This window comes from Delphinapterus leucas, chromosome 8 (genome assembly GCF_059928025.1).
Source record: "Delphinapterus leucas isolate spDelLeu-1000000601 "Yukka" chromosome 8, BTC_Dleu_Yukka2, whole genome shotgun sequence".
NCBI classification, from domain to species: Eukaryota; Metazoa; Chordata; class Mammalia; order Artiodactyla; family Monodontidae; genus Delphinapterus; species Delphinapterus leucas.
The window spans coordinates 39359882-39372425 of NC_143136.1; the positions used below are offsets into that span (position 1 = coordinate 39359882).

General features: G+C 38.4%; 1 protein-coding gene across 1 annotated transcript in view; it reads left to right on the forward strand.

The window, feature by feature from the left end:
• The window catches only part of DNAH7 (dynein axonemal heavy chain 7), a 248143-nt gene that overhangs the window by 65188 nt on the left and 170411 nt on the right, over window positions 1-12544 (forward strand). Inside the window, exons 17-19 of the mRNA XM_089915967.1 lie at window positions 563-709; window positions 2737-3422; window positions 5616-5802. Of these exons, the coding sequence (XP_089772093.1) occupies window positions 563-709; window positions 2737-3422; window positions 5616-5802 (1020 nt within the window). The remainder of the gene's footprint in view (window positions 1-562; window positions 710-2736; window positions 3423-5615; window positions 5803-12544) is intronic.

Sequence of the window (12544 nt, forward strand, 5' to 3'; positions counted from 1 at the left end):
ATTTATTTCTTTTATTTCCTGTGAAGAGAGCCCATGGGACAAGAAAAATAACTTTGGAATACTTTGTTTTAGCATTGCTGATTGAAGAGATACCTGAATATCAGAACGCAATTAAAGAAATTCAGTTTTTTCCAGTTGTTTGTAAAAATGCTACCTTTACAGGCCTTAAAAAAAAAATTGGAGTTCACTTTTAGCCTCATACTTGATTATTGTGAGACTTTTTTCAAGTGCTTGTATTTCATTAGCATACTAAAGAAATACCATTGTTTAGCACATTCTTATTCATTTTATTAGAACTTCTTACCTTGATAATACAAGGGTAAACTTTCTCTAATTTGTGAATTATAGGAATCTTAATCCATTAATCTTAAATCCCAACTCTTAAAAATTCTGTATATTTTGAATCCCAGTCATCTTCAAGATCATCCCTTTCTTCATATTTTGCCAGTGACAGAATATAATAATAATAATTCTGACAATCCTTACAAATTCTAAAATTTTCTCTTGATGCCTAGGGGTTTTTACTCTTAAAAATAGTAACGAAAATAATTGTTTTTATCAGTTACGGTGTGAACGGTTTGTGGAGGAATTGCAGAGTTATGCTAAACAGTCAGAAGAATTCTACTCATTTGGAGATCTTCAGGATATACAGCGGTACCTGAAAAAGGCTCAGACACTGAATGGAAAGTTGGATTTAGCAGCAGACAAGGTATAATTTTAAAATTCTTAATAGGATGAATTAGTTCAACAGAATGAGCATTTGAATTTGTATTGGGTATTCACCTTTAAGAAATGGATTCAAATAAAAGAGTTAAACTACATTTAATTAGAGATTAATATGAATGGCACAAATAGATTTTATAGACATGCTTCAAGGAGGGAGCAGCATTGCTGTTCTCTATTGGTAGTAATAACATTTCAGTGGCCTTCATCTTTTAAAGATATAGAGTTATATCTCCACCTGCTTTTTAATCTTGATCATTTACATTATGTGATAACACCTGGTTACTGTTTAGATTTCTCACCTCCATGGAAGCCAGCTTAGATTTGGTGGCTGTGTTTTTAAATTAGGTCCATTATTTTCTCCCATCAAGCTACTTTGTTCCCAGTACCGCTATTTCAGAAATCAGTGGTCTCGTTAGAAGCAGCTGGGTGGGAAAAAGCCGTACTCTTTGCCATGTTAGAAGTTTGAAATTTTTAATTGCGTTTTTTATAAAAAGGGGAAATATGAAAACAGACCATATTATGATGCTCTACCACTTTTTATATATTGTAAGATTTTAATATCTTAGTTCAGGTAATTAAATAGTTTATAATAATCTCAGATATGTAAATGTATGTTGAGACAAGAGAAATTGTAGATTTTTTAAACCTGATGCCACTGAAATTTTAAGTAATCTACATAATTTACATATCTATCTCACTCTTTTCAATTCTATAGATTTCTCATCTACATCTCCCATATCCTCACAACTTCACTACTAATCTAAGGGGAAATTAATGCTTTCTTTGTGTCTCTTATCCTACTTACCTTCAAGACCCAGCCCTGGTTGTAGCTTCTCTAGCATCTGTGATTGCGCTATTTCAGCAGGCTCTCTTGTCTCTGAGTGATAGCATTTTTAAAAGTACACCATTCATTTTATATTAAATGGCTACTGCTCTAACACATCTCTTCTGTTGCCTTATATTATTAAATAATTGGTATCTAACTCCTCATCTGGATTACTAACTCTTGGAATTGGTACTTTGCAATATACTTTTTTCTGTTTTCCACAGTATCTAACACAATGCTGTGTTTATGAAAAGTAATTAAGTTTTTGGGACTTACTTGGTGACACAGTGGTTAAGAATCCGCCTGCCAGTGCAGGGGACAGGGGTTCGAGCCCTGGTCTGGAAAGATCCCACATACCACGGAGCAGCTAAGCCTGTGGGCCACAACTACTGAGCCTGCGCTCTAGAACCTGTGGGCCACAGCTACTGAGCTGCGTGCCACAACTACTGAAACCCGTGCACCTAGAGCCCGTGCTCTGCAACAAACAGAAGCCACTGCAATGAGAAGCCCACGCACCACAACTAAGAGTAGCCCCCGCTCGCCACAACTAGAGAAAGCCAGTGCGCAGCAACAAAGACCCAATGCAGCCAAAAATAAATAAATAAATGAATTTTTTAAAAAGTAATTAAGTTCTTGTGAGTTAATAAATGAAGCTAGGGCTTCCCTGGTGGCACAGTGGTTGAGAGTCCGCCTGCCGATGCAGGGGACATGGGTTCATGCCCCGGTCCGGGAAGATCCCATGCCGCGGAGCGGCTGGGCCCATGAGCCATGGCCGCTGAGCCTGTGCGTCCGGAGCCTGTGCTCCACAACGGGAGAGGCCACAACAGTGAGAGGCCCACGTACCGCAAAAAAAAATAAATAAAATAAAATAAATAAAGCTATATCCTCAGTATATCTGGATGGGCAGAGGCTTTTTATATATATAAATTTACTATTTTAACTAACTTAACCAGTCATTTTTCTCTGGAAACTGTAATAAAAAAGAAATAGGAACAACAAAAATAAACAAAATAAAGCAAATAGGAAAAAAGAGATCACTGCTCAGTTTTTCTAGTTATGGCCTAATTTAACTTTAGGGATTAATGAGAGGTTTTTTGGGTCACATTTGATATAAATATTTTTTAAAACTTTATTTTGAATATCATTCACTTTCAGAATAACATACTTAATACTTGTCCTTCCAGATTGAGCAGCTTAACGCTGAGGAGGAGGCGTTTGGTTGGCTACCATCAATATATCCTCAACGTAAAAAAATCCAAGATGTTTTGAACCCTTATCTTCGTCTCTATGAAACTGTTGTAGAATTTAGCACCAAATACAGGGCATGGACAGAAGGACCATATCACAAGGTGAATCCAGACCAAATAGAAACAGAAGTTGGAAATTACTGGAGAGGACTGTATAAGCTGGAGAAAACCTTCCATGATTCTCCAAATGCATTGGCAATGACAAAAAAAGTAAGAGCAAAGGTGGAAGATTTCAAGCAGCACATTCCTCTCATTCAAGTGATTTGTAATCCTGGTTTGCGCCCCAGGCACTGGGAGGCCATGTCCAGCATCGTTGGTTACCGCCTGGAGCCAGCAAATGATTCCACTGTCTTCTCTTTCTTAGATATGAATCTGGAACCATATTTAGATAGGTTTGAAGGTATTAGTGAAGCAGCTAGCAAAGAATATTCTCTCGAAAAGGCCATGGAGAAGATGATTAATGAATGGGATGCAGTGGAATTTGTCATCCTTCCTTATAGAGAAAGTGGGACATTTATTTTGTCATCAGTTGATGAAATTCAGCTGTTGTTGGATGACCATATTATTAAGACACAAACTATGCGAGGGTCTCCTTTCGTTAAACCCTATGAAAAACAAATGAGGTAAAGTGTTATTTATGTGACAGTGTTTATACTATGTTACCAAAATTATCACTCATATGTAATATCCAGTTCTTAAAAATTGATTCTGTACTTTATGCTTAATATGTTAAATAGTGTATTGTAAGCAATGATAACCTTTATTGCTTTTGGAAGAGTCCTGATCCTTTTGCTATCATGTATATTCATAACAAAGGTAGTAGACAGTCAGCTTCCAGATATTCATTTTTATTGCCCACAATCTGATCTTATACATTTGACTCTCAAAAATAGTCTCATGCCTATGAACACAGTTTATAGAACATATAAACTGTAAAACTGAAGATGATAATGTAATTTTCCAAATATACTAATTAGTTTGTTGTCGATGATTCCTCAAAGCCTATTGTAATTTCCAGTCATATGCATAAAGGATGGCTAGATAAGTGCAAAAGCATGAAACTGTGATTCTCGTCTGGAATTTTGAGCGTCTGACACAGCCAACTAAATCTGACCTTTATCCTGTCAGTTTTTTTTTTTTTTTTTTGGCGGTACGTGGGCCTCTCACTGCTGTGGCCTCTCCCGTTGCGGAGCACAGGCTCCGGACACGCACGGACACGCTCAGCGGCCATGGCTCACAGGCCCAGCCACTCCGCGGCATGTGGGATTCTCCCGGACCGGGGCACGAACCCGTGTCCCCTGCATTGGCAGGTGGACTCTCAACCACTGTGCCACCAGGGAAGCCCATCCTGTCAGTTTTTAAATTTTTTGTGATTGTTTTAAGCAGCTTATATTTTATCTTACAAAAGAGTAAATCCAAGTCAGACTACCAACTTCAGTGTGAATTTGCATGGTGAGGCAAAGCTACCTGCTTGGTGATATCAGCCTCTGGTTATTGATATATTATCCTAAACCTGAGCTTGCTCAGCTGTTGGTGTTGGCTCAGTGTTTGATTGCTGTGCCTCCTGCCCAGCTTGCTCCAATGTGCTCATCAAGAGTAATTTTTGAACTTCTCTGAAAGTGGTATATCTAGATTCTATTTTTAAGGACTGTTCATGAGATCATTAGCTAGTGAGAAATTTTTTGCATTAGTCAGGGGTTAGATGGAGAAAGAGGGAAGAGTACCAGAAGGAAGTAGAGGCGTTCATTTCCCTGTGTGAAAGACACATTTACTGATGAACATTGAAAGGAAGGTATTTTAGAAAGACATTTTAAAATGCCTGGCGACTTTTTGAACTCCTGTATACATTTCTTGGTTTTAACAATCTAAAATTATAAATGACGAGTAATGTATGAATCTACACATAAAGCCATCCCATCTCTAAGTTTTGTTGCCATTAACCAATCATTCTTCTTTATGGCTATGTTATCTCTTATAGTGTAGTGGTTACAGTGGTCTGGGTTCAAATCTGGCTCTATTGTTTATTAGCTGAGTGAGCTTGAACCTGGTACTTACCTCTATGTACCTTAGTCTCCCTATTGGTAAAAAGATACAACACTCTGGACTCTGCCTCCTTGGGTTGTTGTGAGGATAGAGCAAATACATGCAAAGACCATAGAACTGTGCTTGTAAAATTGTCAGTTTATGCTGTAATTATAATATTTATTCTTGAGGAAGTTAAGTTGTTTTTGTTCTCCATATTTAGAAATAAACTGATAACTCATTGTAAATTCAAAAATGCTTCCTTCTCACGAATGCCACACTAGTGTATTTAAGATTATGTAGATTTTTCTTTAAATGCCAGTTATATCTTATGAATTGAAATATTTTATTCTGGAAATAAAGCCTTTATGGCCCCAAAGTTTTTAAAAACTGAAAAAATAAGAATGTTAAAGGAAATAAATCTTGGATGCAATTACCTTTCCTAAGAAGCTCCGAGTGCCCTTGATTGAGAATACCATTAGTATCTCTAAAATCTCATTTCTCAGTTTGTACCCTTTGTCCATAGAATCGGATTGCAGAAAGGTTTACTGATATACAGAAACGAACCCATTTGTAGATAGGTACATCTAACATGTCTATATCTGTATTAGCATAAATGTTGATGCTATTATTTAGAGACAGATTTTGTAGAACAAAGCTAGTAGGTAGAAGAATGGAAATTGGAATAACACCATTGCATATAAGATTGACAGCCTAGTCATGGTTTTGAGTTTTATCATCGGAAACATTGCTTGGTTTGCTGTTGATAAGAGCCACTGTGTTTTGCTTCTCAGGGAATGGGAGGGCAAACTCCTGCTGCTTCAGGAGGTTCTGGATGAATGGCTCAAGGTCCAAGCCACGTGGCTGTATTTAGAGCCCATTTTTAGTTCTCCGGACATTATGTCTCAAATGCCTGAGGAAGGCAGACGATTTACAACCGTGGATAAAATGTGGAGAGATACAATGAAAAGCGTAGTACAGGTAGGTAAAAATCTCTGAGAATGTGATTGTTTTGTTGAAGTGACATGATTTTTGTGTTCAAAACAATCTAAATAAGCCATTGTCTTTTTCCCGCGTAGGCTCCTTTTCAGATATTATTTTAGAATCCCAGGAGCAAGAAACATCAAAAGGAAAATAGGTATTTTGTCCTGATTACTTATTGAGATCAAAATTGAATTTGCATTACTTAATGATAGTTGTTCTAGCAGTGGTTCTTACTGGACGCTCTGGTAGGGAGACAGTGTGCTCAGCACGCACTGTCCTCTTTATTCTCTGGCCCCCATGTTACTGGCTGCACCACCACTGAAATGTGCCATGGTGGGAAAAGGTCAGCATGCCAACTGCTCAATCAACAAGTTTCTCTGTAGGGACAAAAAAAAAAAAAAAAGAGCTGCTGCAAAGGTAAATATACTTAAAGAGCCCAATAAATACAAACAAAATGCAATCTACCAATCAATCACCACACAAATACAGTGGAGAACTTAGAATTTAAGTTAAGGAGGGAATTTAATAAAAACCAGTAACACCAAAAAAGGTATGGTTTTTGTTCAGTTCAAAAGACATTTATTTATTTACTGCCTGCAAAGCGTGGTTTGTGTGTTAGTGGAAGTTAAGATTAAAATACAAGAAATATTAGCTATTAAATTATATCATTAAATGAATGTAAACTTCTCTATTGGTGTTTTGATCAAATACAATATTGTAAGATAGGAAGAGTATTATCTTAAAGTTTTTCTACCCTAAAATGGAAATATGCATATTTTTATTATTTAAACTTTGAAAATTGTGACTCTAATCCTAAATACTGATGATACTGTATCAATGTCAACTATATGATTTTATAGGAAAATATTCCATAAGATGGACATGGGTCTGTTTATTTAATAAGTTTACTTCATTTTATGTAATAATACTTGAAACAAAGCTTCTGTATAAACCAAACTTTTTTGAATTAATCACACTGGAATTCCATATTTAAAGGACCTACTGGTGAGTCACTTTGTAACACATTTACTCATTTCTAATTAATTTGTTTTATAAATTTAGCCTTTCCTATATTGTTTCCTTACAACAGGGCAAAACCCTTAAAACATGTATACATTTTTGTTTGGAAGGGGTTGAAGTAGAATTTTTTTGTTGCCCAAAAAAGAAAAAAAGTAGATGCTTCTATTCTCCTATTCAATATAATTTTAGAAGTTAAAAAAATTCTTTTTTTGACATTCGATCAAAATACTCTTCAAAATTCATATTGCTAGGGAAATTTTATAGATAGTTCAATGCCTAGGAAAGGGGAAGCTATGCTGAGTCTAGTAAATAAAGGAGAAAGATTTTCAATTCTATAAAACCACATTAAAAACATATTAACAGAAAAGCATTACTTCCTCTCCTTCCCAAATAAGCAGTTTTCTTTGGATGACACTTCATTTACTTTTGCTATAAGACTTGATTATCTTCTTCACTTGGCTTTACTTTTTTTTTTCTCGATGTGTTAGTATTCAGGACAGCTTTTGTCCATATTCTCCTGAGCTTTGAAAAGAAACATAAATCCATATTCTCTCAGGAAGGCTAATGAGGATGATCTGTATAGTAGAAGCCACTGGATTAAATGCTAGGTACAAAAAGCCATCACTTTCAGTCTTATGGGTTTCTAATAAATGTTCTTTTAGAACTATGCCAAGAGAAAAGGCTCAGAGGTTAAAAACAGAATGTAAATGATGCTGTTAATATAAATGGCTTGAATTGAGGTTATCTTGGTTCCTTAATGTATAAGCATGAAATAGTTGTATGTTTTGGTACCTGTTCCTAACTACGCTTGGCCAAAGGCTGTTTCTCACTGGGGAAAGCTCCCTTACTGACCTTTCAGTGTAATTCCAGAATTTTCCAGTCACTTTTGGTTATTAAGATAGTTTTGCCTATGAAGACTGAGCTGTACCTGTTTGAAAACCTCAATCTCTTGTTCTCCTTAGAACTCTTCTCCTACCCGTAGTCAGGTAACCCTGAGGCTCTGGTGGGGTGGGGACTGCGCTCTCCCACACTGCTTCTCTCTTTCCTGGTCTTATCACTTGGTATTGGGACAGGAAGAAGGTAGGGAGGAGGTGAAGAGAAAAAGGGAAGGAGGGGGAGAAAGTAGAAAGAGGAAGAGAGAGAGAAAAAGAGGGAGAGAGAGAGAAAACGTACTGATGTAACCAATCCAGCCAAATTGGCTATTCTTTTCTTTGGTGGTCATAAGGTGGACGGCCTCCTGTCTCTGGTACCTGCACTGTGCCTTTACAGTTGATCATCACAACTAGTCTAGCTTTTTGACCAGTTGTGGAGAGGTGAAGTCCACAGATTAACTCAGTGTGGACAGGTGAAGACCCCGACAAGCTCTGGCTGCTGAGGGATGCTATCTTGAGCATCTCCCCTAGGTTTGGTCATCCTCTGCCAGACTTGACTCCATCTTCCAACTGATCTACCAATGATGGCTTTTGCCACATTCCTCTCATATGCATGTCTTTGGCCCCATATTCTAGTAGTATTTCACAGATCTGTAGCCCTTAATTTCACCTGGGGTCTGCAGCACCTGGGATCCATCTTCTGTACTTCTTGGTAACCTTGAGCACATGGTCCTTGCCCTTCCTTCACCTGGTCGTCCCACCATACCACCTTCTCCCAGAGTTCTTCTCCTGTTCTGATAGCACTGGCACAGGTCTGCATGCTGGTGATGGAACCGACTTCCAGTTGGAGAAGAAGACGTTAGCCTCCTCTCTTTACATGCACTTGAAAACCTTTCTAGGGACTCTCTTGGGCCCCCTCCCTAATACAGGACCAGTGAATTGCCCATCATTTGGGGTTGAAGGAAGTGGATAATCTTTTGCATGTACCCAAACTTGACTTTTGATCCACATGAGTCTTTTGTATTTCGTACAAGGCAGGAAAAGGCACTCTTGAATTTCTCCCCAAACCTTTTCCTTTTGTAGTCTAACTGCATCTCAGTAAATATGAATGCTATTCCCCCTGTTTTTCAGGCCACAAGTATAGAGTCATTATTTTTCTCTTTCCTTTTACTATAGTAAATATGATCACTTGGCACCAAGCATCTCACCTCTTTCTAGTGAGCTGGAAAGCTAAAATTGTGTCTCCCAGACTCCTTAGCATCTAAGTTTCTGGAAGTGAATTCGATTTCGATGATTAGGTGCGCTCATTTGGGATTTGGAAGGCATACAGTGGCCATCTTCTTGCCGTTTTAGCTAGTTCTGCTGTCAAGTAAGATCACTTTTTTTTTTCTTTTCCGACAGACTTCAGTGTTTGGTCACCAGTTTTATGGGTATTTACAGCCAATTATGATAGTGGCTTCGTGATCCTGCTCTCTGATCCTAGAATCACAGTCACCATGGTATGTTCTTGAATGCAGTTAGTTCTAGTGGTGGCGTCCTTTTGTCCTTACTGAGGCAGAGGTGGCAACACTCCTGGAAGATCAGTTCCACAGGTTCTAGGAGTCTTTCCTGGAAGCCCAGCCTGGAGTGTGCTCCCTTAGACCTTCTAATGATTTTGTAATAACTTAATTCCCTATATTAAATTCCCTTTTGCTTAATTACCTAGAAGGATTCTGCACTGAACTCTGAATAAAGATATCAAACCCTCCAAGTTGGCATCTAGGATCTTGGTCTATATGACCAAGTTGGATCTTAGGGTAGTTAAAATCTAGTTACCATCTGAAAATGGAACACTGGTGGTACCTGGCATGCACTCCAAAATTTACTTACTTAAATTATTCTCTTGGCTTCCTGGAATGAAGAGTCTGTTTTACAGGCAGTGCTTTGGTGGACCAACTGACTGCTGTGGTAGGTCAATAGAGTACAAATCTGAAATACAGGGGATGTGAAATGGGCTGAATTTTTTCTAAAACACTGGAGAAATGAAAGAAATGGCATAATTCAGGGCTTAAATTCTTTGCTCAAGACATGGTCAGAGGATTAAGGTGCTTCTGTGGTTGCCCTCGAGAACCTCTTAATTCTCATAGCTACAAATTTGACAGAGCCAAAAATTATAGAGTCTGATCCAGCAGGTTGCCAAATTACAATGTAATTTAATTCACAGCCTTGCCAGATCTGTTCTGTGAAAGATAATTTACTTACTGGGAAAGAGTGGGATGGTGAGAACTGAGAATGGGGACAACTGGGTGGAGTTGATTGACTTTGGGTACGCTGACCCTCACACTGAGAGCCTCCCTTGCCAGAATCCTAAGGAATAAAGGAGGTATTATATTGCAATAGTGCTTGCCTAGGGAGAACCTAAGTTAGATACAGGCAAATGCATTGATGTGAATGCGCTTACCAGAGATCCTGGTTTCCATGAGCTAGTCAGGGAGATGTGAATGATTTCTGTTTTACTTGCTTTTTTGACCAAAACCTGGCTTCCGTGATGGCCCACCTAAATGAAGTTGAAATGCCAAAAATCCTTGATATGATTTGAAGAAATTAAAGACTGGCTTATAGATTTCTGCAAAATATTTCTTGTGTATCATCCAGAAGCAGAAATTACAACCTCCCCCGCCCCCTACTTAGGGGATTGACTTAAAGGGTAGTAGGAAGGGAATCCTACAACTTCAATAAATATTAGGGGTTTTTTAGACCTTGACTATACAAATGGCCAGCAGTGTGGCTCTACATTGATCACAGTCAGTAGCAAACAGTTTGGCTGTATGATCAAGGACTTAGAAGAAACAAGATTGAAAGACTGGCAGCAAGGAGGTCTGAGGAAGAGGTATAAGGGATCACAGAATAGACTAGAATATGAGTATATTTGTGCTCCATGTAAGTGTTTAATAAAATGCAGCACTGCAAAAGGAGGCATTTGATAATATTAGTTGACCAGTTGATCTATTTTGTGAATGTCAGTCAGTATATGCCATTGTATGCACAGTGAGTATGAATAGAATAATCGCATGATATGTTGTCCAGACTGCAGAATTTCTGAGAGTTAAAGCAATTAATAAGTAAGCTGGGAGAGCAAACATAGACCAGAACTCTCCTCATCAAACTGCATTATATGGTCACTCAAGCTACAAAGAAGTCATGATGGCAGAGGTGGGAATTATGGAAGGACTTGTCATTATTGGGTCCCTTACCCAACACTGCTGAGTGTCCAAGCTGCCAAGAGCAGAAACTAACAACATGCTCCTGATACAGGGTCACACCTGAAGGGACCAGGCAGCCATTTAGAAGGAATTAAATACATTGGACCTCTTTCAACTTAGAAGGGATCAGTGATTTTTCTGCACCAGAGGGATTTTCTTTCTTATTCCAAGTTTCTGTCAACACTGTCATTCACTGACTTACAGAATGACTTATTGTCACAGTTTCCACACAACATTGCTTCTGCTAAGGAACCCACACTACAAGGGCAATGAGGCAATTGACTGATACTCGTAAGATTTACAGGTCCTATGTGAGCATTGACCTCGTAAAAAGTGGAATGTCTCATGTTGAAGACTCAGTTGCTATTCCAGCAGGAAGAAAAGTGTGAGTTTGGGGTGCAGTTCTAGAGGATACATAGCATAAGTTCTCAACCAGCTCCAAGTACAGAGTTTCTCCCATAGGCAGAGTACATGGGTCTGGGAATTAAGTGAAAATGATAGTGACACTTTATACCAATTCACCCAATAAACTCACAGTTTTGCTTGCCTGCTTTTGTTCTTGCTAGTTGAAATATCTTAGTATCCAAGGGAGAAATGCTTCTGATGGGACATGGCAATGGTTTCCTTGAACAGGAAGTTCTTGAACCTCTCTGTCCTTATAACTTTTACCTGGCTCTCTCTATTCCAGCCACACTAGCTTCCTTTTCTTTTCTTCTTCTTCTTTTTCAATCACACATGCCAAGCACCCTTTGCTGTAGAACCTTTGCTCTGACTGGACCCTGTTCCTGAAATGCTGTACCTCCAAGTATCTGCAGAACTAATGAGTACCTTTGCGTCTTTGAAGTCTTTTCTCAAATATTACCTTTATAAAGAGGCTCACATTGAGGCTCACGTATTTAAATTGAAACCTGCCTTTGCCTTTCCTGGCAACCCTGATCCCCCTTTCCGTGTTTGCAGCATCCATTACCTTTTAACTTAGTATATGATTTTTGAATTGTTATGTTTGTTATCTATCGTCTGTCTCCTCATGGAGGCTGGGATGTTTGTCTGTTTTGTTCACGTTGTAGCCCAAGCACTGAGAACAGTGTCTGACATCTATCAAGTCCTCCGTAAATATTTGTTGAGTGAGTGGGTGAATAGTTAAATTGAGATTGATCCTTGAATTATTGCTAGTTCTAAGAATTCTGAAAAACCTTCTCTGAAAATTCAGTGTTAGAAACCTGGGTCCTAAGAGCTGGATTAATCCTAGAAACATCCTGCATCTTGAAAGAATTTCTATTTTTGGTGAGGTCAAAGGATCTGAAAGTTGTAAGGGAGCATAAAGGTCTACTCAGTGAACGCACATTTCCTTTCCTAGTACTTAAAAGGTTTAAAGAGGATCTTATTAGTTTTCTGTTGTCCAGGGTTTTCTGATTTGGAAGTTTATGCTTCTGGAAGTTTATAGAACTGGCTTGAGCTTAATTCCATTAAGTGTACTTTCTGTGAAGCTTCCTGGCAGCAGTAATTAGAATGCTCTCTGTGTGTACCCCAATTAAAGTTTCAGGCCCTGATATCACAGGCAATTGGTTTAGAAATGTAAATCAACCAGTAGCTTGTCATTTAAGC